This window comes from Citrus sinensis, chromosome 3 (assembly GCF_022201045.2).
Source record: "Citrus sinensis cultivar Valencia sweet orange chromosome 3, DVS_A1.0, whole genome shotgun sequence".
Lineage (NCBI taxonomy): Eukaryota > Viridiplantae > Streptophyta > Magnoliopsida > Sapindales > Rutaceae > Citrus > Citrus sinensis.
In genome coordinates this window covers 38,446,434-38,472,926 of record NC_068558.1, presented here as the reverse complement: position 1 = coordinate 38,472,926, position 26,493 = coordinate 38,446,434, and the positions used below count along the sequence as shown (strand labels likewise).

The following is a 26,493-nucleotide window of genomic DNA, read 5'->3' as shown; positions in this document are numbered from 1 at the left end:
TTCCACTCTCTGAATTCGAGTTGGAATATGTTACTTTTTCTGGATGAAACTTTATGACCCTTTTTTTTCTTTTTCTTCATTTTTAAGTCAAACCAATGGTGCTGAATAGCAATATGTGACAGCTGCAAGGCAATATAAGAACATGGAACATATGAGGTTTTAGAGAGAGCCTATTCGTTGCATAATTATTAATTGTCAAGAAACAAACAGAAACAATAGGACAAATACTAACGGATATCAAAATCCCAAATTGAAGTTTAATTTTTCATTTTGTAACAAATTTCATATAGAAAATGGATGGTATGATCATTCACTATAATTATATTTGTTTTCTTTTGTTATTAAACTCCATCGATTTATGGTGTTGTGTTTTAATTTCAATGCATTCTAGATTACTCATAGCTAATTTGCCAATGAATTTACTAAAAATTAATGCGGCCCCCGGTTTTGGCCTCACTTCAATTTAACATTTGGGTTGTTTGGTCAGCTTGGATGCAATACAGCGACCCCACTTCATGCGAATCTAATTCTTGTCTAGGAATCAAATTAAAGCACATGATTGTAAGATCAAACCTGTCTTGGTGCAATGATTTCGGAAAAATAATAATAATAATAACAACTCTGAAGTGGAAATTTGATTGTATTAAAAGCATATTTGCAAGAAGTCTTTGTATTGCCACGTTATGGATTTGGGGAATTTCTCATATCAGAATAACTAAGTGCCTCCCAGAGCATACCACTCAAAGAAGAGTCTGACGATCTGTAGAATGCCCAGCCAATGAAGGTCAAAACAATTCTTGATGGAAACACGAATGCTGTTATATCTCTGAGTTTAGGAACAGCGAGGAGCGTAGTAATGGCAGCATTGAACGAGCTCCCAATAGATACAAATCTTTGTCTTACACAATATCATAAATATAAGACTCTTGTCTTGTACTGAGTGAAAACATAGTCATTAAGTGTACTAAGGTTGTTCAAAAAAGTGAAAACATAGTCATTAAGGGTACCAAGGATGTTAAAAAACATAGGAGTCCAAGTTAAACATAAATTTAGAATTGTGGTTGCCAGTGGCGAAGCTATCACTATTTTTTGGGTTGGTTAGATTTTTTTTAAAATTCAATTACTTCTCAAAAAAATTATTCTATACAAATGAAATTATTAAAATACACCAGATAAGTAAAAAACTAATAATAAAATTATAAAAATACAATGAAAATAAATTTTGTCCTGCGATTCTTCAAAAAAGAAAACTCATATATTATTTTATTTGAATTATATTGTCTACGATAATAATACATTAGAGAATTATTAATTATTTTATCAAAAAATTTGACAAAAGTATAAGCTAATAACTAATTTAAAAATAATATGAGCATGCGGGTGCGACAGAGGCTGGCCGTCACTCATGAGGTGACAACTTGATGACTTGAACAACTGAGTTTTAGAGAATTTAGACTTTGGATAATTGCATCAATTAGTCATGGATTTGGGTGAGTTTTTCGATTTAGAAAAAATAGATATTGATCATAATTATTAGTTATATTTTTATATTTTATTATAAGTTTTTTAAAAAGAGTAAATTTATAATTAATTAATTTTTTTCAAGAAACTAACCCAGGTTAGCCCCTTCATAGCTTCGCCCCTTGTGGTTGGAGGACCCCTTTACAGGTCTCTTTATATATTTTTGTGAAAATTTACCCACCATCAACCCAAATAAGCTTAAACAAGAAGCATATTGACAAGAAGAATATTGCCATGGGCTGCTCAAATTTACCATCAAAAGAGACCAAATTAGCATGCCAAGGTGCGCTCAATAAAGGACCGTCGACGCTCAGTAGCAAGCAGCCCAGTGTTAAGCCCAAGTCCACAAGTTAAAGTGAATAAGTTCGGCTCGATTCTAGAAATCTCTACAACACACTACCACTTGTAAATATCTAATTAATTCTACACTTGTGTAATTGCACAAGTTGCATAGAACTCTCTAGAACTAGGCAAGCCTCTTTATAGGACATGACACCCACCATTTTGCACGCACCACACCACACACAAAACACAGCACACCAAGTAAAAGCAACTCAAATATCGTTGTAAAGTTCTCTTATATTCTCTCTTGCGAGTAATAAAATTATTTTTTACTACATTGTTCTCTCTTCTCTTTAGCTTTCTCGCAAACATCCTTACTTAGCTTGAAACGTTCAATAGACTTACTTAACAACTTTTGTGCTAGAAGTTGTGTAGGTACCACGTGAATTGCGCAAAGTAATCATCCCGTAACAATATACTCTCCTTAAAATTAAAATTATTTTATGGATGTGAAGAAGTCTTCTTATCAAAAGATCAAGGAAAAGCACCAAAATGGATCAAAGCACAGTTCATTTTATGTCAAAATAACGGTTCCGGGGCACTTTAAAGATCACTCTCAAAATTAATGCATTTCATTCCTTTGGCAACTGACAGCAGAGTACAGTTCCATTCAACAAAGATAACAATTACAATCAGCCAAGCCTGCCTACAATTCTTCTCAAAAAAAAAAAACTCTACACTTAATTAGGTTAGTCCCTCCCATCCATTGTCTCTTAAGACAAAATGGTTGCATTATGAGAATCTTTCCTGGTTCATCCGCCACCAGTTTTAAACTTAAGGATTGAAAAACAAGGTCAATTGCACATGAACTTGTACACGTATACAATTTTTATCTTTAAAGAAAGCCATCATACCAGAAATACAATCAGAGGCATGGGTCAATATGTGCAAAGAGTAAGCTTCAAACGGTCTCAACTAGGGCTACCATCCCCTTTGCTTGGATAGACGCCCTCTAGACATTCCTTGGCTCTGTGAACCTTTGACTGAAGGTAAAAGCTTCCGTTTTTGGCATTCCTCTCAAATAAAGTATCATATTTCTGTACAAGCAAAAGAAACACGTTTTAGAAACCTTTTTAAATTATAGACGGAAAAGTGTACAGACACATAATAATAGAACTCACCTTCATTATCTCCTCCCAAGTGGTTTCCTCAGATACACCAAGAATCTGCCTGGCCTCTTGCTCCGTCATGCTTTTGCTTACTCTGCGAGCAGCATTTTGTAGTGTTTCTTGGGCAACACCAGATTTTGAGGCATCTGCAATATACTACGTGTTAGTTATGCACAAGGTTGATAGACATCTGAAGCCATCACGATCATAATTCACAATATATGTGGTGCCATGTCACTTGTGTTATTTCTCCAAAGCATGCAATTTTGGAACACATGAATTCTGAACATACAGAAGCCTTGCAGATAGCTATTTAGAAACATAAAAGTAGGGGCAAAAAAATATCTTTCGGACAGTCATACAGACTATGATCAATGCCCAAGCAGACTTTTAGGACTTCTGGCAGCTAATATGATGTTAGAACCAGCAGGATGCAAGTTGGATGAAGGAAATTATCTGTTTTCATCTTTTATTCTTTTTTCAGATTATTTGCTGATAACTTCAAATGACCAAAAATTCATAGTGTTTAGAAGAAACGTAGATGAAACACATTGAATACAGAATGAACTAGTGTTATAAACATTGGGAAGTTGTTTCCACATGCTTTGTAGTGGAAAATCAAAAGCCTCGAACATTTAGTGCTCATCTCGTTTGGTGTGGCTTCTCTCTTTTTCTAAAGGAACCTTCTTTGTCTGAAAGTTCTCTACAATTTTTTGTATCATCTAGTTTTAAATGATCAAAGAGCTTATGAAGGATACAAATGTTGTTTAACATCTCCTGGGAGAAGCTAAATTTTAAACTTCTTTAAAAGCCTTTTTGAGCTTTTTTAAAACTTGATTTTTCGTCATTTTTGTCATTTTTGAACTAGAAAGAAGTTGTCATGCTACCTTAAGAATTATTTAGAGAACAAAATTTCACAGCCACTGTGATTAAACTAGCTGTAATTCATGCAATAAAGGCACCAGATTGCCTAGGCAGCCAATCAGGGGCAGAAACTAGCAGCTTATAATGAGTAAATCACATGCTAAATCATGAATACATTGTGCGGATATCACTAGACCTCAAGACCTCATTAGAATTTTGGGAAAAATATATCCGCTTAATAAACACTCACAATGAAGATGAGACTATAATTTAAAACTGATTTTATCAATGACTAACTGAAAACTAAAAACGATATAGTTACTTCTCTCATTTATTTTCCCTGGAAAAGTCATACTGTGCAAAAACCATATAGATCTATTTCTAATTAAAAAACAGAAAAGATTTAGTAAAAAAAAACGGTAGCAAAGCGCAAAGGGGATGGATGTCTGAGCGGTTGAAAGAGTCGGTCTTGAAAACCGAAGTATTGATAAGAATACCGGGGGTTCGAATCCCTCTCCATTTGTGAAGTCTCAACTTTAAAAAAGAACTCTATGTTCTGTTAAACTAATCCTGCAACACCCTATATTCATTATGTTATTATCCTCCTGGTCACCCATTCATCTCTTATATTATGCCTAAACAAAAAAGCTGAATCAAAAAGCTTTTAAAAAGGGAAAATTCAACCTCGATTCCCAAAGCTAATGTATTGCCCTGCACTTGCAGTAACAACTAACAATAAGAATTGAGCTGAGGGATTAAATTTTTACTCAAACAAATCTTTTACTAATGGAAATATCGTCGTGTTCAAAAATTGGCTACATCAAGAAATTGTAACAATATTTAAAAAAAAAATCATATCGAAATAAATATAATTTTCTCATAATAAAAAATCAAAAGGCCAAATAAATCTAACTTACTGGCAAGAGCCTGACGATATGCTTGAACTACCGCCCTAGCCAATATCCCAGAACCCATCACGATTAAATTAGCAAGAATCTTTGCAGCCTAAATCAAATTGAACAATAATATTGTTATAATTAAATTCCCAAAAAAAATCCCCAATAAATTGTTTCAAATTTCATATATAAATAAACATAAAATGATCAATCAAACAGATTCAGGATGCATACCATAGTCGATGATCTGATCAAATATTAAATCGAAAATTTTGGGCCTTTCGAATGTCGATTGATAGTTTTGTACGTCGAATTTTAGAGAAATTTCAACTATATAATAAAATAGAAGATTCTAGGGTTTTGCGAGGGAAAAATATTTAGGACTGACAAGGAAAGAATTTCGAATTTTGCCGAGACAAAATGTCAAAAAAGCATCCCAACTACTAGCTTATTTAGTTATATATTATTCCTAACACTTCAATGACGAATCTAGATACTTGTTCAGGAGTCAGGAGTGGTTTGTTTATAATTTATACAAAAATAAATTTAATGCGTAGATCTGGTTTTGTGTGTACTGGTCCATTTTTTTGGACAGGAATGAGAATGAATGAGGAAATTGCGTGGGATATAACCCATTTCTCCCAAAATATCTAAAATATATCTTAAACTATTAAAATCTTTAATATTTTATTTTACTTATTCGACTAGATACTTAACTTATTCAACTCTATTACTTCACTTTTTACTCAACCGAATGCTCGACTTATCCGATTTTGTACTTGACTTCTTTAAAATATAACATAACCGTTACTCGACTTATTCAAAAAATTTACTCGATTTTTACTTGGTTTGTTTTAAATATTGCTCGACTTAATACTTGACTCATTCAATATACTTACTCAACTTGATCAAATAACTTCTTACTCAATATTATTACTCGACTCTTACTCGGCGTGTTCAAAAACTTACTTGATGTTTACTTAACTTATTTAAAAAATTACTTGATGTTTACTTAACTTATTTAAAAAATTACTTGACTTTTTCTTCACTAAATACTCGACTCATTCAATTTATTTACTCGATTAGATATTTGACTTACTCAACTCACTTACGTCACTTCTTACTTGACTGAATGCTTGACTTATGCAAGTTTGAACTCGACTTCTTTAAAAAATAACATAATTGTTACTCTACTTATTCAACATATTTACTCGACTTTTACTCAATTTATTTTAAAAATTATTAATATTCGACTCAATTTATCTTCAAAATTATTAATACTCAACTTATTCAATGTATTTACTCGACTTCCTACTCGACTTATTCATCTCCTTCACTTTTTACTCAACTAAATACTGGACTTACCCGACTTCGTACTTAATGTCTTTAAAAATTACATAACTCTTACTCGACTTGCTCAAAAAATTTACTCGACTTTTAATCAATTTATTTTAAAAAGTACTCCACTTAATACTCGACTCATTTAATATACTTACTCAACTTTCTATTCGACCAGATTCTTGACTTATCCAACTTTGTACTCGACTTCATCCTGAATTGATTTTTCAATCACTCATAACTTAAATTGAGTATTAAATCCCTACATTTTATGCAATAGTCTGTGTGTAAGCACAAAAATGAATAATTTACTATTAAAACTCATAAATCATTAGCAATTATACTAGATTGGTAGAGAAAGATGAAAAGTAGGTATAGAAAGTGAAAATTCTATAACTTGTATATGGTAATGCTAAAATTAAATCTCTTGGACAAATTCAATGATTGAGATTGAAGGAGTGGATTAAAATTTTTTATCAAGACGTCCTAATAAGAAAACACTCGCGTATAATAATAATAATTTTGCAATAAAGGAATCCCTGACTTAATGATAAGTTAAAAGACAAAAAAATATATAGTACAATACTGTATATCTTATCTTATAATATATTAAAAATTATTTTATTATCCCTTATTGAAATTTCTATGCACACACACAAAGAAAGAGAAATTATCACCGAACTACATAACTATTGGTATAATGTCGAGCAACTACTTGAAGTATTAAACTACTCAAGTTATTGGGTAGTATTATCAAGCAGGCACTAGATAGCATTGTCATGTTGCGGGCTTACTGATGGCAGATGGCTTAGTTCATATACTTAATTGTATGCAGTTGCAGATTATCCATTAGAAAGATATTACAGACCTCATCGTTGCCCGCCATTACACGGGCTATATGTAACATTGTGCTGGCAATGGACATCATCGCCGCTCATAGGATGGTGCCCATTTCGTGGCGCAACAGTTGAAGCACAAATCGCTATGAGGGCGTTGCAGAATTGGGTGGGGGAGAATGTCGTGGTCACGCGTTCCGGGTCATTTTATCAAACATTTGGAGCACAGCCATACCCTGCGGCCGTTGGCTCTAGGGGTTCTAGTACATAACTATTAAATAAAATATGATTTGATGTCAAGTTGTGTACGATTTAAATGTAGAGATTGCTATCTACAAATAGCAAGAATATATCATTTGCCCAAAACATTCTAACCAAATTTTTGTTACCAGCCGTCACTATCCGCTTTGTGAAATGACTATTTTACCCAAGGAATCATGCCAATTATATTATCCACTTTAAAATTTTATTTTAAAATTAAAACTTTTATTATTTATTTATTGGATAGCTGGACACGTTCAAAAAGAAGCTACTAACTAATAGTTTTTGAGGAATAAGAAAGGTGGCTAAAACTAATGTAGGAGGCAGCCAAGCCACCTTGCACCAGCTACGCGCCGACGTCCGCGTTGTTGTGTAGTGTGTGTGCGTGTCATTTGCAACAAAATAAAAATATAAAAATAAAAAATTAAATGAAATTAATACAAAAGTTAATGATTCCTTTTAAATAAAAAGAATAAAAAAAAGGAAGGAAAAAAGCACAAAGGCTCCGAATTAGCTGCGTGTAAGTTGCGCTGTCTTTGTTTATTCTAAATCTCCGATTTAATAGTAATAATAGAAAGAGAAATCTAAAAGCCGAGGCAGAGGCAAAAGCAAAACTAAACGGAGACCGCTCTCCTGTTTCTTCTTCTTCTTCTTCTATTTCGTTTTGTTGGCTGGTCTCTCCCCCATTTCTCTCGTCTCATCAGATCTACGATTTCTTCGCTTCTATTCATTCAATCCAATCCAATTCAATTCAATTCCATCAGGTTTGTTTCTGAATCTCGGATCTGCCTTTTTTTTTTTTCTTTCTAGATTTCGTTTTTCAAATTCTCCTAAAAAAATCGTTTTGTTGTTTTTAATTATTTGAAGTAATTAGATCACTAAATTTATTTTGTTTGCTTTTTTCATTTAATTTTTTGTCAATTATAACTAGTCTGCTGCAATGCTCCTTCGTTGTTTTTTTTTTGGTTGATTGTGTTGGATCTGGATGTATGATGTTAAAAATTGAACAAGCTTTACAATATGATTGATTATTTTGATTCTTGATTTGGGCGTGCTGCTGTTGTTATTTTGATAATAGATGAATGGAAGTTTGGGAGTTTTGATGAATGATTGTTGATTGATTAATTTGGTTATCTTATTTTATTTTTAAGCAGGGCATGAGATATATATTGTGAAGTGAGCTTGTTTCATTTGAAACCAGGGCCAGGCCAATTCGAAGTGATCATTTTGAGTCTAGTCGGCGATGAAGAAAGCCTTCGATCAAACTTTTAGGGACATGTAAGTCTGTTCCTCGTTCACATTGTTGTAATGTTATGGGTCGTTTTTATGATGCATTTGACTGGGTAATTTCTATGTGTATGTTTTGTGAGCATTTTGGCCTAATTGTTTTTGTGCGTCTATTTCCTGTTCTTGCAGTAAGAGAGGGGTCAATAAGAAAGTACTTAAAGTTCCCGGAATTGAACAAAAGGTAAAGGTTTCCTTGTTTGTTTAGCTAGTTAGAGCCAGATAAGGTCACATTTTTGGATTTGATGTTACGAGATGACTTTATGAAACCCATGTTGATAATCTATTAACATGCGTCTAACTGAAAGTTGCCTCATGGTGATTTTTGAATCCGTTGATCTACGAATTTGTTGTTTGAATCAGTTAGATGCTTGTAAGATACTTGAGACGACTTATATTTTTTTTCCTTTCAGGTCCTTGATGCTACTAGCAATGAACCCTGGGGTCCTCATGGAACACTACTTGCTGATATTGCACAGGCTACTAGAAACTAGTAAGCTCGAACAATTCTTTCTTGGGTGCTTTGCATTACTTCAATTGATTCAAAGGATCTCATTTTGGAAAATTTTGCAGTCATGAATACCAGATGATTATTGGAGTCATTTGGAAACGAATTAATGACACTGGAAAGAATTGGCGTCATGTCTACAAGGTCAGAATGATGTGTTAGTTAGATCAAATAGCTTATACTCGCAATTTGTTATTCTGCAAGTTTTAATATATTTTTCTTATGTGTCTGCCAATTTGGGTGCTATTTATCCAAAACTCTTGTTAACCTTGATGGTCATTGCAGTTGCTATAAATGTTAAATTATTGGCTTACTGTGTGTTCTATATTTTTCCTGTATTTTACTGGAAATTTAGAATTGAACATTTTCTTGTGTTGGGCTTCAGGCTTTGACTGTGTTGGAGTACCTTGTAGCGCATGGGTCTGAGCGTGTCATAGATGATATCCGTGAACACTCATATCAAATATCGGTAATTTCCAGTTTCTTAATGCTGTTTGAAAGACATAACAGGTTGATTATACTTTTTGCAGCTATTTGATTATCTTTATCTATATCTGAGAACAGTCTTTTGCTCATCTTACAGACATTGTCCGATTTCCAATATATTGATTCCAGTGGGAGGGACCAGGGTAGCAATGTCAGAAAGAAATCTCAGAGCCTTGTGGCCCTGGTAAACGATAAAGAAAGGATAATTGAAGTTAGACAGAAGGCTGCTGCTAACAGGGATAAGTGAGTTTGCTCTAGAAAATGGTCCAACTTAAACACTTTTTCTTGGGTGTGGCTGTTGGTTTTGTTGTTTGCTCTAGTTTGTTTTTTGTTTTTTTTTTTTTTTGGTGGGGCTAACTGTGCTCTAGCTTTACTTTTGGTGTTTCTGACTATGTTTTGAATTCCCCCATGTTATTTTATCAGGAGATTTACTGTAATAATCTCCGTAATATGATGTGATAAAACCTAACTTTGATTTCCCAATCCACATTTTATATAGTTTCAACATCTGTATCATCTCCTTCTACCCCTTTGTTTTGATCAAAACTATCTCTTGTAGATTGTTGTTGAGGTTTTGTATGGCAATGCTTTATGATTCATACAAACGATAATGGACTGCTTGTTTTGTACTAGATGATAATCATAGAGATACGATCATTATGTTGATTATGAAAAGTCTATATAATTTATGTGTTACTTCCGAGTCGTGTAACATTTTAGGACCTTATAATTATCTTATGTTTAATATTATTTTTTGAAATTCCGATCCATTGGACTTTTCTGTGGTTGGCATCCTTAAATACCCTGGTATGATTGAGTATTAGTGTGATTTTCTGAGAGATATGTATTTTATTTATTCAACAGGTTTCGCAACACAACTGCTGGAGGAATGTACAGACCTGGTTCATATTCAAGTTCTGGAGGATATGGTGACAGATATGATAATGATCGTTATGAAGGCCGCTATGGAAATGATGATCAGAATGGTTATGGAAGAGAAAGAGAGTATGGCTATGGCTACAGGGATGATGATCGTTCTAGCAGAAACGGAGACTCTTATAGTCGTGATGGAGATCGGTATGGCAGAGATTATGAAGATCGCTATAGCAGAGATGTGTACAGGGATGATGACTATCGCGGAAGAAGTAGAAGTGTCGATGCGTATCAAGATGGCTCAAGCAGAAACTCTGATGATGGTCAATTATCATCTCGGTATGAATCCACTTTTGTAGAGACCTCTACAACACTATATTTGAACCTTGTCGTCTTGGATTTTCTCTGTTCCTTTAATTTATATGTTTGGCTGACAGTAGAGAAGGCTAGTTAATCATGACTAAAAGAGGAATGTCCAAAATTACGCAATAATTAGAATTTCTAATTGAAAAAGAATCATACAAGAATATCTGTACGGACATCATCGTGTTAATGCAGGTAGATTGAGCTTTAGTGTCATTGCTGTGAGTAAATTTTTTTGTGGATAAAATGGATGTCCATGCATTTTGTCTTCCCAGAAATGGTTATAATTCTCAAGAGGGGCGTGCTCTAAGTGAATGAAATCACGACTCGTTGATGTTATTGGAGATTGCTAGTCGCTTGTTGAGATCTGATAGAGCATAACTGAAATGCTTCAACATTTTGTGTTGTATTGGCAGGGGGCTTGAGCGGAAGTTTTCTGAACAAAATATTGGTGCCCCTCCTAGTTATGAAGAAGCAGTAAGCGAATCTCGAAGCCCTGTTCACAGTGAAAGGTATTTATCTCGTAACATAGTAATGCAGTCAGATTGTGCTTACAATTATACTCATCAGTGTGTCCAATTGTGATTACTGTTGATAAAAGGGATGGAGAAAGTTCGGCATCTGCTGTTCCTCCACCAGGCCCACCTGGAGTTCTTCCTCCACCAACCCCCCCTGGAGTTCTTCCTCCACCAGCCCGCCTTGGAGCTTCTTCTCCACCAGCTGCCCCTGGAGCTGCTTCTCCACCAGCTGCTCCTGGATCTTCTTCTCCACCAGCTGCTCCTGGAGCTTCTTCTCCACCTGCAAGTCATAATCCAAACCAAGCAACCAATACTTTTGACAATTTTACATCTGCTAATCAGGAAGCTGTGGCTCCTGATGAATTTGATCCACGTGGTTCAGTTCAAGGTACAATAATTCCCTTTTTCATGTAATTCTTCTGCTCAAATTGTGAAGTGCCTTGTTGTAATATCTTTTCATGCTGTTAAAGATTCCACCCCATGATTTCTTATAGTTAAGATGTTTGAACATGTTGCCATCGGGTGAGGGCATCTTTGTTCGGTATTTAATTTTATTTGTGTTCATATTAATTTATTAAGCACATTTTTTGTCTCATCTCTGGATAAGGATCATGACCTGAGGGTATGATAGTGTTGATATGTAATCTGCATTGGCATTTAGTTTCTCTAAAATATGGTTAAATGTGACCATACTTGTTTGTCCTTTTTTTATTGTAAGTTTTCCTACTTGAAAGTGTATTGGAGTACTTGTATTCATGGTATGAGCTGGTGCTTCTATAAGTGCGAAGTAACTAATACATTCTAGGTTCTTGCCTTCGATATCTGGGTGGGGGTGCAGCAATGGCCTGTAAGGTTGATTCATTTAGGTTGGTTTGTAAATACTTTTGCCTGTTCTAAATGTGTTTCTAAATAGCCAAAACCTTTTCTTGTCTGTTATGTTTGGCTAAAATAGACACGCACTTTATGGGGGTTGGAGAATCTGAGAAAGCATCCATAAAGTCAATTTAGAAAGCATGAAGAATTTGTTTGGCAGTAGTTTAGGCTTCAGGTTGGGTCCAAGGAAGGTTTATGTATGTGCTTTGTGCCTTTATTTTCTGCAGCCAAATTTGAATTTGGCTGTAGTTTGTGCTCTTGTTAAATTGAGGCTCTTTTATGGACTCTTATCATAATAAATCTTTCTTAATTAACATTTTAAAAAATTGCACTGCTGAGGTCTTCAGGTGGAGCAAGAGTTACTGCCAGGTTGTGTTGACTTTCAGCGACTCTCATGTACAATGCTCTTTCAGGAGCCAAATTAACTATTATGTCAGAATGCTTTTGGAAGCCGATCTTTACTTTATTATCGATCTTAGCTAGGAAAGAGATGTGCTACGTTCATTGGTTCTACTTTAAACCGTTAGTTTAGATGTAATTAGAAGCCCCCTTGTCATTGGCATGCTGATCTCATTTGAGACTTTGAATTTTGTTATGTCCAGACGTGCACATAAAAGCAAGATGGTACTCAGTATGCTAGTTCTCTTTAAAATCATTTCCCAGTTCTGTTGATCGGGAATTAGCTTTCCTACATGTACTAAGAGAATTTGGGTTATCCTGCATCTGAGTCAGTAAGAAGGATTTTCTATTATCAGTAATTTTGATATGCTGATCATATCCCATGTTCTGGTTAATTTTATGCTGGCCAAGCTATTCTATGTTGCTTGAAGGAGAAGAGGGCACTGGATGTTTTCAATTGGAAGTATTTTAATTTTTGTTGTTTCTTTTAGATTTAATAAAATGACTGAAAACACTAAATTTTTGGTTAAGTATGCGAAATTTCCTAGATTCCAAGTGTTTTGCAATCTGTTTGACGCAGCTCCCCACTGGACCACATGCTTGAACAAGGATAAGGATGTGCAATGATTGGCGGGATGTTGGGGTTGATCTGATTGGGGAAATAGTTGTTTTGAGGAGCTAGGACTGTGCCCTTTTGGCTGCTGCTTTTGTGATGATACACAGTACTGTAACTCATTTTATTTTACCGTTCTTTTATCAGCTTCTGCTTCTATGCCGACCGCTGCTGCCCTTGCAACTTCAAACTCTGCTGAGATAGACTTGCTTGGCTCTCTGTCAGATTCATTTTCTTCAAATGCATTGGCTATTATGCCAAGCGTGCCTGCAAGTTCCACTACTGAAGCTGAGGCATTCTCAAACTCTGGTGCAGCATCCACATATCCAGCATCACAATCAGCATCCAATGTTGTGAATCAGGTAATATTGTTCTCTAATTTATAAACTCTGTTGAAATCATTTTTTGTTGTGTTAATTCATGTCATAAATCAGTTCAATATTTAGAATCATTTCAACTTCTCCAGTGATGCACATAATGCTGGTCTAGTGAGTATATTAAAGTTCAATTTTCCCCTTCTGGCTTAATGGCCTCTTGAAGGCACACATCTTGAATTGGGGCCTGCTAATGGCTTTTAAATAGAGTTACAGCACATTGGCTTTATAAAATGCTAGAAACATCCTCTACACAATAGTTAAAAAGTTGAACAAGGGAAAGCATTCTGTGGGAAAAATGTCGGCGAATAGTTTGTGAAGGAACTTTAGGCATTCATTTAGGACATCAAAATGTTATGTAGTGGTTTCACTAATGACATCCTAGTCCATGCTATACTATAATCACCATCAGGCAACATGTGTTTGCTTGTAGGCTAGATATCGTGGGTTCTTCGTTGATTTCCACTTGTCTCTTGATTTTGATAGAGTACTTACCCAATTTTGAAGATATATAGTACTTGCCAATTTTGAAGATATCTTAAATATTTCTAGTGTGATGTCTACCAAGTTGAGAGGTTATGTTCAAATTGAACCATCATATGCATTATGTTAGGATAGTTAAATGGGAGATTGTGAACCACATGTAAAAAGGAAAAAGTTAATTTACATTTAACACCTCAGATGAAAATTTACATATATTCTTTTGATTCAGACTTTTGAAGATCCATTTGGGGACACTCCATTCAAGGCTCTCCCTTCTACAGACAATGCTCCAGCTCCACAACAGGCAATGGCATCTACTGCTCCCTTCCACTTGAACCAAAATGCAGAAATGCCCCAGCAAGCTGCTTCGCAAGGGGAATCTGTCAATAACTTTGAGGAGTCATTCTATGGCATGACATACTCTGCACCCAATGTCCCCAATGTTCAACCTTCTCCAGGAAACTCACAGTTTTTGCCTCAAGAACTGTCAACTTCACAGCAGGACACTGATGTTCTGGCAGATATCCTTCCTCCTCCTGGACCTTCACCTGCCGCAGCATCGCAGGTTCCCTTTTCAACTCCTGCTGGCCAGCCTGCACACTCAAATGCTAATATTTATGGGAGCTTCCAACCGCAGACAGGATCTATGTCTCCTGCAGCGCCATATGTAGAGCCTCAAATGTCATCCAGATCAGCTGCACAGTTCAGCAATAATAACTTCATTTCACAGGGGAGTTCCGCAGCTTCTGTGACTTCGTACATGGCTCCTCAAACTCCAGCTGGACCAACTGCTCAGTTTAACAGTGGGGACTTCCTAGCCCATCAGGGTTCTGCAGTCCCTGCTGCTTCACAATTTGCTCATCAAAATCCAGCTGTTCCAGTAGGTGCTCATCAAGATCCAACTGGTCAGGCATTCGTTCATCAAAATCCAGCTGGTCCAGCAAGTGGTTATCAACATCCAACTGGTCCCGCATTTGGTCATCAAAATCCAACTGGTCCACTGAGTGCTCATCAAAATCCAAATGGTTCCGCATTTGCTCATCAAAATCCAACTGGTCCAACACAACAGAACAATGATTTACTGAATAATTTTCTTCCTCAAGCACCAACTCCCCCAGTAGCTTCACAACCGGTTCTTCCCTCTTCAACAGGATCACTTGCTATAGTTCCACAACCTCAACAATCCAAGGCTAAGTTTGAGCCCAAATCAGCGGTTTGGGCCGATACACTTAGTAGAGGGCTAGTTAATTTGAATATATCAGGACGTAAGTTCTTGGTGTTGAACCAACAATAATATGTTATTGGGTTTTTATTTCTCAATATCTGTCTTAGAAAATTAACATAAATAGATTTTGCTGTTCGCAGCTAAAACAAATCCACTGGCGGACATTGGTGTTGATTTTGATGCAATTAATCGGAAAGAGAGGAGAATGGAGAAACAACCTCCACAACAGGCAGCAGTGACATCTACCATCACAATGGGTAAAGCTATGGGATCTGGTTCTGGGTTAGGTCGTGCTGGCACCGGCGTTTTGCGGGCTCCACCAAATACTGCGATGGGTTCTAGCTTGGGTATGGGCATGGGTGTGGGTATGGGTATGGGAATGGGTGGTGCTCCTGCTGCGGGCATGAGCATGGGTGGAGCTCCTGGAGCAGGCATTGGCATGGGCATGGGCATGGGAATGGGGGGTTATGGAGGTATGAATCAGCCCATGGGAATGGGAATGGGGATGGGGATGAACACAGGGATGAATATGGGTCCGGGGAATATGGGAATGAGCCAAATGCAGCCGCAAACAGCGATGCCTCCTGGATCAACTATGCAGGGTGGTTATAGGTCGATGACAGGAGCTAGCGGTTATTCTCCCCAACAACCTTATGGACAACCTTATGGTGGCGGCTACAGATAAGATAAAGCCGCCTGCCCCACTGTACTGAGGTGGGAGATGGTAGATACATTTATATTATGAGGTAAAGAAGGTTGGCATAGCAAATCTAGAGTTGCAATAAACTCCGAGTCCCATGTACTTTGTTTCGAAAGCTGTATTTTCACCAATAGTTGTAATTTTCCAGGGAGTGGCCCGATGTGATTTATGTTCATTCATCCTTTAGATCTGTTGCTTAAGCTGTCGTTTTCTTTGGGGTTCGATAGTTTTTTTTGTTCATTGATTTCTTCAGCTGTTGTGAAAGTTGTAACGGTGAGGAAAAACCTATTATTCTTTGTCACTTTGAAGAATGTACTTGTGTGCCTACTTACCGAACAATAAGTTTGATAAATTCATTTTTCTATTTCTCATCTGTAGTTGCATTTTCAATTAATTTACATCTTTGGATTATCGTTTATGCACTTCTCCTGGGACTCTTGTATACGTATTAAAGTGCTCGAGAATTAAGCAGAGAAGAAAAAATTAATGTCAATAATTAATGCTACACACAAAAGTATGGTAAATTAATGCTAAATTGTATTATCACATTTCATTGGGATAATAAAGTCCAAGTTCTTGCTTGATGCATGACTAATCGATTCGTGGCACATTCGCCGCATCCTAAGACAAATGCCTTCAAGAAGCACAATACCTTATTCGAGCGATTAAGCAAAAAGCATTAACAGAGTTTAGTGAGATTATTATAATGATACAACATAATCAGTCACATCGTTCTTCAAATATCTTTAATTTTCCCAGACCACGGGCTTCAATATCCGGTTGAAGAAGCTTCTGTTCCAAATGCTTAAAAAACTACTGGGGTGGCATTGTATCCATCGAGAAACTCTTGAAGATTTTCCCGTTCTTATGCTCATTCAATTTTCTGGAATAATATTAAATATGAGTTCCCCCCTCCAAAAAGAGAGAATGATATCAAGACCGCAACTCTCAGAAGGTTAGCTTTGAGTTTTTTGTTTTACACACAGCCAAGGAGCATTCATTTACCTTTGAAGCATGGCAGGCAGCTGCCGACTGGTGCATTCATTCAAGAAAGACTTGAATTCTGTCACCGACTGTGTCAGTAAAGTCTAACAGTAGCTTCCCTCCGACTTCTTCGGCTGCATCATTCAAAAGTTCTTTGAGGTTTACTCCCCCTAAAGCTGTAATAACATAATAGCAACATTTTTTTGTTATGATTCTCAATGATGGATCTGGAAAAAAGACACGAGAGCTGAAAAAGTTTGTTCGATAAAAAACTATACCTGGCACTACATTTGTGATTCCATCCAAAAATCCAGCCTGTGAGAAAAAGATGATGAAAAAAGTAAGTCAGTTTTTCATAAACAAAATTAGTACATCATTTTAGTGATACAACTTAATCAGGAAAGAAACCAAATTTGATTCCAAATATATAAAGTAGTGTAATTATTTATCACTTCGATTCACAAGAAATATGGAGGAGTGTTATGATAGAACCAGAAATAACCTTATAAGAACGGTTTATGTTGACTGCAATGGAAAGAGAACTTACAGGAATTCTAACATCAAGTTTCTCAAATCCATCTCTGCCAGTGATTTTAACTCTTAATGTCCGAGACCAGATCCCAGAGAAAGCATCCCTCGAACCACCTGCACCAGAGTTGGTGTATACTTCAGGAGTAATCACTTCGACAATAGGATCTTGGGAACTTTGACCCCTCCGTGCTGTGTCATCTTGAGCCATTGGTTGTGTATCGTATGAGTTACTGGTCACTGACATATAATATATTTATTATTACGAATATTATAAAGCAAATCAGTAACGTATGAAAATTACTTGAAACCGAGTGGGAGTGGGACAAAATTGGCCAGCCAAAAGTTTTGGGTTTTCTAAATTTGATAATTTACTTGTGTGTGCTAAAGAATGCAGCACATGAATGAACAAATATTAAACAAGAGGTTTCAAAAAATTTCAGAAGACTGAACATGATGCTCAACCAGAAAAATGTGCAAGTATCAAGTGACAGCTAGAATTTATTATTCATTCACCAAAGAGATCCTTGTAGTCTCAGTTATAGAACCATTCATGCTAAATGCAACTTTAACTCCACATTTCTAACCCGGAGAGATCGGATTATCTTGGTGACAACTAGAGTTGGTAGTAAAAGAAGTTTCTAGATTTAGGAGCCAAAGTCTGACACACCATTTTCTGAAGACAACCTCCTCATACTAGTGGCATAACGCTTCTCTTCTTCATAGTAAGTGTTGAACCCTAAGGTTTCCTTGATTTCTTGAAAAGACGGCATACTTCCAGGTGAAGGAATACGACCTCCTTTAATGGCAGTAAGTGCATCCTGCAAATTAGTCATAGAGGTTAACTTACAGTCCAGGAATGCTATATAAAAGTAGTCATAAACAAGGAATATGACATTCTATTCAGCAGTATTTCAAATTACATTCATCAAAATACAACCAAGCAGCAGGTGTTAACGAAGGAGCACATTATCTTACAACCAATGAAGACTAAGAATATAATGCAAATGAAAACCATGTCAAAACCTAAATTTGGAACGAACAAATCTGTTGCGGAGAATTTTTCTGTTAAAATGGCAGTTCCGGTAAAGGAGAAAAGAAAAATTTAATTACCAAAATCTCTAAAGAAGAAAAACAATTGCAAATGATACTTTTATAGCATATTAATCACATTGTCAAAATACAATTATATCAACTTCTAAAAGCGTAGGAGTTGTCTTTTTCAAAATCTACAAAATGGTAGAGTCCCACCACTGTGCAGCTTTTCACCTTTTGCATTAGAACTTTATGCACGGTAGAAAAACAGTGAAGAAATCTGACCTGCATTGCTCGAACGGAAACTCCTATCAGGGAAAGGGGGTATGCCACAAGTTTAAATCCGAGCTCTTCAAGCTCAAGTGGATTAAGTATTGGTGTTTTTCCTCCACCTTCAAGCATATTGGCCTATGAAAGAAAAAAAGAGCTCCATCAGACAAAAGAAATTGACAATATACTGAGAAATTTTACTTCATCAAGAATTTCCAATGCATGTCCCAATAATACAAGTAGGACAGTTCAAGTTAATCCAATGAAACTGAAAACCATTGACCCAATTGAAGAGATTGCAGGTGTAAATAGTAGGAGAAGGACTATCTCACGAGTGTCCCGACTACCAAGGTTGTAGTGTTTTGCAGTACCAAACAAAGAAAAATGGCGAAGAAGAAGAAGAAGAGTGCACAAGGTGGGAACAGATAAGATAATGTCAGTGCTTATCTTTTACTGGAATTGTTTGCAATTAGAGTCTATGCTTTATTGTCCATGAAATAAGAAAGTTCTCATCAAGAGTCTTTGCAAATGAGACAAAACTAAATGAAATAAATCATTCCAGCAGATGCATATACAGTATAATATATCACTTTATGACTGAAGCTTTTACTCCCTCAGTACAAGTAGCAAACCATTTGTCTCAAGGGCTTTTTGAATATATACCTATAACCTATAGATACAGATACAACAGTTATGTCATGAAGTGGATACAGGCTACATATACAGCTAGATATCTGTGTATTTGTGCATTTACAGAATAAAACATAGATGACAAGTTTTTTTGCACAGTGGGAGAATCATAGAAAGTAAAACTTTTAAGCTTGCAATTAAGTGAAAGCTCCATAAAATTGGTATAGTAACCCCAGAATGTTACCCATATTTTCGGCAAATGAAGGTACATATCCTATAACCATTCTTATGAATGAAGACATCAATGGACAGAAAGTGATGGGTCCTTAGAGAAAAGTCATAATTCATTAAAAAAGAGAAAAGAAAAAATAATAAGAATAAGTCCAAGATGATGCCAAAAATGCCTCAGACTGCCTAATTCAAAGGAAACTCAAGGTGTAATGCAGAATGCAACTTCACAACTACGTTTGAAAGTAAAAACATCAACTGCACTTCACTGACGCAATCACTATCAAATGTACTCAATCCTCGCTGACTGGGTAATGGATTCCAAACATGCAGCAGTTACTCTAACCAAACTGTCTATCACAAATTATACTGCATTGGAAAAATAATTTTGTATTAATAACCTCCAGCTGGAAAATACTCAAAATAGTGTACTTATAACCAAATACATTTCTGGAATGAAAAATGTAAAAACTAAAACTTATTATGAGCTACAGGCAAATATATTAAGCTTGAAAATGAGCACTCAGCACTGCATTTTCCCAACATGCTCAAGGAAAATATCTAGTAACGGTAGAGCTACTCTTTATGCCATCTGGGATTGTTCTTGCTATAAAAACTAGCTGAAGCACTTTAGATTTTGTTACATCACCAACATAGCCAATTCTTCTAAAGTGTAATAATTAAGCATGAGATATAAGTATATATCATTCACTTAGTACTAGGTTGCAATTACTTAATGTTATATCATGGGAAACACAGCATACCATTTTTGGAACTAGAGGAGAGATTTCACAGAAAGCCTTCATATCTTCCTTTGAGGCAAGTGCATCAATAAAAAGAACATCAGCTCCGGCATCAGTAAAAGCCCTTGACCTCCGGAGTGATTCCTCCAGAGACAGAGCTTGGCGCGAATCAGTTCGAGCCACAATAACAATGTCAGAGCCACTTTCTTTCCGAGCATCAACAGCTGCTTTTATCCGCATCACTGCTTCCTCTCTAGACACAACTTTCCGGCCCTGTGTATGACCGCAAGCTTTCGGAGATACCTTGGAATGAAAGTTTCATAAGGAGCAAGGATCAAAATTGTGTAAAATTAAAGGTGGAATGGTCATTGCACAAGTTTGTTAGTTTAAGACGTTCTGCACGGTTAATGAAATAACAACACTATTACAGAATAAGCATTTGAAAATCTAGAACTATTTAAGAAGTATGGACCTGATCTTCAAGAATGATCCCTGCAAAGCCCGCTTTAATATATCCCTTTACAGTTCTCTTGACATTCATCGCATTCCCATATCCATTATCGCCATCCCCAATAACAGGGATTGACACGGCTTGGGTGATCAGCTGCCCCTGATCCACCATCTCTCCATATGAAATAAATCCAGTGTCTGGCAGCGCCAGTCGAGCAGCCGATATTGAAAATCCTAATGATGGAAGCATGTAAAGGCATTACTCACTTGCAAACTAGACTACTCCATTGAGAGGGAAACATACTTACAAAATCTAAAAACTACCATAGGAGTGTATGCAACAAGTTAAAACACAATAAGAACAAATTGCCAATAATAAAATGCATGAAACTAAAATTTAATTCGAGAAAAAGAAACAAACCCATGTGAGGAAATGAAGTAATAGGAATAAAAAGCAGGCGCATATGCATACCACTGGTAAAACAGAAACTAAAACCAGATTTTTCAACAAGCTTGGCACTGAGAGCATCGAAACAAGCAGGGCCTTGATGAACTCCTGGCAATTCAAGAATCTGTCTGAGTGATTTAGCCGGAGATAAGCAAGCTTCAACTCCAGTGCTGTTTTTTCGATAGACCCGGGTTCGATTTATTGTTCTAGAATTAGTAGCAGTATTCAGCAAAAGGGTGTTTGTGTTTGTTTTGTTAAATGAAATTGTATTGTTGTTAATGCCCAGAAACGATGATGGCCTTGAGTTTGAGTGAAAAAGACAAACACAGACACTGCTCGAGTCTCTGCTAACTCTTGCGGCCGATGGATTCATTTCTTTAAAAAATTACTCTCTTGAATTGTGTAATGCGGATTAATCAGCAGCACTCACAACGGCTTGAAGCCCAATCTTTAAGTTGGCTAAGATGCAACTACTAGTTAATTTCATTTTAGAATTTAGAAAATATTTTGGAAGAAAATCAGCAGGGAAAAAAAAATAACCATGATTTTATTTTAAAATAAAAAATTAGTGGGTCTGCTACAAACTTGCCAAATGGCAGATTATTATTGGACAGATGCATCAGATATACATGTTGCACATCAATTTTTCTTCCCAAACAACAGTGTTGCACCCCGACCAATAAAAATATTATTTTTTTCTGACAAATGAAATTTCGTTTTATGTACAATTAATTTTATGCTTAACATTTTTGTCATATAACAAAAATTTTTATTATCAATTACTTTAATTTTTTTTAAAAAAAATTAAATCATATATTTGAATATACACACATGGCGATGTCCTAAGCCTTTCAGAAGGCCTAGTTTGGAGAGGCCGAAAGCATTCTAATCAGAATAGTGCTAAATATAGAGAAAACTGAGAGAACACTAAAAGAAATTAGTCCTCTCTCTCTATCATTTTCTTCATAATTTCTCTCAGTGTTCTCTCAACTTTCTCTCCACTTGGTATTTTTCTTCTAATTAATTGAGGGGACAAAATTAATTGAATTGTTATCACAAGTTCAACGTTTAGTTTTGCCCCAAGTCTCGAACGGAAGCCGAGTGATCCTGAGAGCACCACCAGCACTCTAGCAGTTTGGTATTTTTGTTTGTAATTTTTTTAGTTAATTAGCTTTTGAGCTTAATATTTATTAGAGGTCAATTTGTATAATTTTATTAGTAATTAACGTTAATTGTTGAGTATTTTAGTTGTGGGCAATTTGATTGAGACTCGGAGAGAGTGTGTCTATAATCAAAATTTAAAATATGATTAGAAATGAGTTAAAATGGTTGAATTTGTTAGTATATGAACACTTTTGGTCCTATAATCTGTGAAATTATTATTATTATTTTTTTGGGAGGATAATTACGGGCAATGGATTGTTTAGTTATTCTGCTACTTCGCAAATTTGCAGATTGCTTATTGTGCATTAAAAAGGCAAGTAATCTTTAACTGTAAACACTTAATGGTGGATCTGTAGCACATTTAATTGTTGGTACTGTGAAGAATGAGATGGTTCACTCGTTGTTTTCGGGTAGGGCTGTATGCTCTCCATTTTTATGTGAATGCCGAAAAGGGTTTAGTTACCAGTAGAAATTTGATCTGGTGACTACTGTCAAGTTGAAGTGGGCGAAAGATAAGCCTCTGGATGCTGTTGTGGTTGCTGAGAGGGATCTTAGAGCGGCCTGCTTCCTTGTTTCTTTCATTTCCCCTGCTTCGCATTGTTTTGCTCCTATTTACCAGTTTAACATTTCCTCTGTTGGCTTTGCTATCGAATGACGAAATTGTGAATGAAGCATGCAAGTATAACACACACATGCCCATAAAAATCAAGAGCAGAAGTTTAGAATAGAACCTACAGCCATTGACATATTCTGCAGGTATTTGATGCTTCAAAGTCCTTTCTAATCACTAGCGATGGGGTAGCATAAGGTTGATTATAGCACCCAGGGACCAAACACCACTCTCACAATTGTATTTATCTCATCTTTCCATTAAGCTGAAGAGGTGGGAAATTTTCAAAGCACTGACAGCTGCAAAATGCGGCAAACTTTTTCTTAATAAAATGTTGGACCGTACCAACAAAGTGTTGGCTCCCGACAATGGAATTCCCTTAAGTGGCTTGACTGTATTTGCTCTCCAGTTCGAGTCGCAGGGAAGTCGCATTTGTTGGGAGAACATGTGCCTCTCGGTTAAAGCGGGGACTTCTAGTCTGGATTGTGGTTCAGATTTAAAGGTGCCTCCCACAGTTAGGACCCTCCCCAAGATACCTCGTGGTCAAAACCAAAAAACAAAAATAAAATGTTGGACCATAAGCTGGAAACATATTTGCAAGACACATTAGCAGCCACATGTGTCAACAGAGGGTGCTCGGCATTATTTTTAAAAAAAATGTTTTTGAAACTTTAAAAACCAACAGCTAAAAAAGCCAATACTATTGCTCAGTTTAAATAGAAGTGTAATGTGATACAGTGGCAAATAGTTTTATACAAATTAATAACGTTATGCTTGTGCATACTTATGAGTCTTATTTTTATTATTTATTGAATGTAAACCATGGTATGCCTTTCAATGGCCGCAATCATTTTTTGATGTTAGAAAATTGCAACGAATTTCAATCCAACCTATTTTATATGAAGATTATTTAAGTAATTTAACATAAACAGCTATTGTCATTATTTGCATTCAAACCAATAATAATAATAATAATAGGCAATAACTTCTTTTAACACAAAACCCACCACCCATAGGATCTATTATTTGAATTTTAATTTGTGTCATAATTACATGTGTCACTTATTTATTAGATAACTTGTAAAATTACTGTTAGACGGTCTAATAAATAAATGTCACAGCAGTTAAAATAGAAATTGGATCCAACTATTGGGATCCCCAACATAATTAAGAAAAAAAAATACCAAATAGATAGAAATTGATGGCACATTAGAAACTCTTATATATCAATATAGTATAAAGAAATTTGGGTGCAATGTCAAGCTAAGTTATGCGAAGTTTTTTAATGTTCTTTTGTCAAATATGGATTTATAATATACAGTTAAAATTTAATTACATATTATTGCTTGTTGAATAACCACTGTCCACTAATTAAAATATTATATAAAGCTCGAAACGGAGCTCAAACTAATATTAAATCTAAATTACAGTATAAATCCCTATAAATGTTTTTTTTTGTTGGTTTAATTAGAAGCCGCTAGGTCAACAACTATGAATCTTAGATCTAAGATAAAAAAATAAATGAGTCCAATTATTTTGTTATTGTTATGCGACCCATTCTTACGTTTTTATGTTATTTATATTCATCACTAGTTCCACTTTTTTTTTTTTATGGGATTGCTAGTACGACTTGAAAAAAAAAATTATTGTCATTGTTTTCTTTATTAAAAAATTATAATGATACTTAATTTGTGGTAAATTATTCTGAAAACAGGTTCAATCAAACACATATCTTTATTTATTTGTTTGTTTTTATATATTTAGATATCAAACATGATTTAACAGTTTTTATAATTTGAGTACAGTTTTCAAATATAAAAGATATTAAATTACATAACGTAACTTGTACAAACTTATCTTATATAATCTGATGTGGTATTAATTCATTGGTTGAATGAAAATATAAAATAATATAAATAAATTATGTGGGTCAAGAGATATTTAATTCAACCAATTTTATAATGCCACATCAGTTTGTACAAAATAAATTTGTATAAGAATTTTTAACTATATCATTAGTCATTTTTTAATCATATTCTAATTTGAGAAAAATAGTTTCAAATCTCAAATCAAACCAACCCACTTTGTTTTTCCCCCCTCCAATTAGAAGCTTCCGTGTCAACAAATGTGCATCTTTTATCTAGTATAAAAATTAAATAATCCCACCATTTAATTTTTTTCTTAAATTAGAAGCGCTAGGTTCAACAATCATGAATTTTAGATATACTTTAAAAAGTAAATCAGTTCAGTTATCTTTATATATATATATATATATATATATATATATAATAGGATTACTACTTCGACCCAACAGCACCAATAAAAAGTAAAATACAAATAAGAGTTATGGCATTCAATCTCATATTGCAAAAAATCCAAGAATTTCTGGGGACACTAGCCTTTATTAATGATTTCTAGTGATACTTTGATTTCAAGTGATCAACACTAAAAAAAATAATTCTGAAAGAAGGTTCAACCAAACACATACCTTTATTTATTTATTTATATATTCACATATCAAACATGATTTTACAGTTTTTACAATTTGAAATACAGTTTTCAAATATTAAAGTGTCAAATTCCATAATGTAATGCAAAATTTTCCAACATTTTTGAGAACATAGTTTTGAGTTTAACTATTGGCACCCCTCCATACTCCTTATAAAATCCCTCTCCTAATGCAATTCTATTGAAGGACAAAATAAATCTAAGTATACCCTTATATTTCTCTATCTAAATTTTTACATCCATACAACTACACCAAAGCCTCTTAAATTTTCTGTTTGTTCACAAACACTTCTACATTCTAATTTTTTTTAATTTAAAAAAATTACATAATAATTATTTTTGTCCATTTTTAATTCTACTTAATTCATACATATGTATGATTTTTTTCAATTACATATATATGCTTTAATCATTCAAAAAATTGTTTTAAAAAATCTGCAGTTGAAGTTGTTTGAAAGAAACTGAATTTATTTTTTTCTTTTTGAATCAGAAAAGAAACTGAAAAAATGGAAAAAAAAGATATTTTGGGAATTAAAATAAGATTCCACAGGAAAGGGGTTTGAAAATAATAGTCTCACTCAATAGTTTTCAAATATCAAATCAAACCAACCCAGTTTTTTCCTTTAATTAAAACCCCCGGTGTCAACAAATGTGTATCTCAGATCTAGTATTAAAAAAAATTAAAAATAAAAGATCCCAACCTTTGTTTAGTCTTACGTTAAAAGCATCAAAGTCAACAATTGTGAATCTTAGATCCAGTATAAAAATTAAATGATTTCCACTTTCTATGTCAGCTTTGTGAGAAATTTTATAGTACAAAGGAATATAATGTCAGTTATACAACAAATAAACAATGCATGATATTTATGTATTTATTTTAAAAAATTATCATATAAGAAGTGATTATATTAAATTTAATTACACACATTATATGTACATTAGTTGGTTATATTACCCTTTTATATTTAAAATTACTCCAGCTTTGTGCCAAATTAACAATGTGAAAACTTGATGTGTGAAATGTGATTG

At 34.9% G+C, this 26,493-nt stretch overlaps 3 protein-coding genes across 6 annotated transcripts; 1 reads left to right on the top strand and 2 right to left on the bottom strand.

Moving 5' to 3' along the window:
* Positions 1-2,413: 2,413 nt before the first annotated feature.
* Positions 2,414-5,335, bottom strand: LOC102625816 (mitochondrial import inner membrane translocase subunit PAM16 like 2). Its single transcript, XM_006478814.4, has 4 exons — positions 4,967-5,335; positions 4,754-4,841; positions 2,985-3,118; positions 2,414-2,900 (listed from the first exon to the last, which is right to left on the bottom strand). Exons 1-4 carry the CDS (start codon positions 4,967-4,969, stop codon positions 2,775-2,777), a joined length of 351 nt encoding a protein of 116 aa, XP_006478877.2. The 5' UTR covers positions 4,970-5,335; the 3' UTR covers positions 2,414-2,774.
* A 2,348-nt stretch (positions 5,336-7,683) lies between these two features.
* Positions 7,684-16,237, top strand: LOC102625355 (clathrin interactor EPSIN 2). Of its 2 annotated transcripts, none has more exons than XM_006478813.4 (13): positions 7,684-7,931; positions 8,369-8,445; positions 8,584-8,635; positions 8,865-8,944; positions 9,025-9,103; positions 9,345-9,428; positions 9,543-9,688; positions 10,310-10,657; positions 11,098-11,193; positions 11,283-11,587; positions 13,232-13,446; positions 14,171-15,206; positions 15,307-16,237. In XM_006478813.4, exons 2-13 carry the CDS (start codon positions 8,411-8,413, stop codon positions 15,849-15,851), a joined length of 3,021 nt encoding a protein of 1,006 aa, XP_006478876.2. In that variant the 5' UTR covers positions 7,684-7,931; positions 8,369-8,410; the 3' UTR covers positions 15,852-16,237. The 2 variants fall into 2 exon arrangements, with proteins under 2 accessions (XP_006478876.2, XP_006478875.2); XM_006478812.4 differs by having other exon boundaries at positions 7,685-7,931; positions 8,322-8,445.
* Positions 16,238-16,381: 144 nt separating this feature from the next.
* LOC102624317 (uncharacterized) lies at positions 16,382-21,679 on the bottom strand. Of its 3 annotated transcripts, none has more exons than XM_006478811.4 (9): positions 21,207-21,679; positions 20,757-20,968; positions 20,306-20,587; positions 18,699-18,821; positions 18,049-18,199; positions 17,398-17,495; positions 17,129-17,165; positions 16,872-17,026; positions 16,382-16,749 (listed from the first exon to the last, which is right to left on the bottom strand). In XM_006478811.4, the coding sequence occupies exons 1-8, from the start codon at positions 21,553-21,555 to the stop codon at positions 16,908-16,910; spliced, it is 1,371 nt and encodes a 456-aa protein (XP_006478874.2). In that variant the 5' UTR covers positions 21,556-21,679; the 3' UTR covers positions 16,382-16,749; positions 16,872-16,907. The 3 variants fall into 3 exon arrangements, with proteins under 3 accessions (XP_006478874.2, XP_006478871.2, XP_006478872.2); XM_006478808.3 differs by having other exon boundaries at positions 16,382-16,778; positions 17,398-17,618; positions 21,207-21,678; XM_006478809.4 differs by having other exon boundaries at positions 17,398-17,618; positions 21,207-21,677.
* Between the last annotated feature and the right edge of the window lie 4,814 nt (positions 21,680-26,493).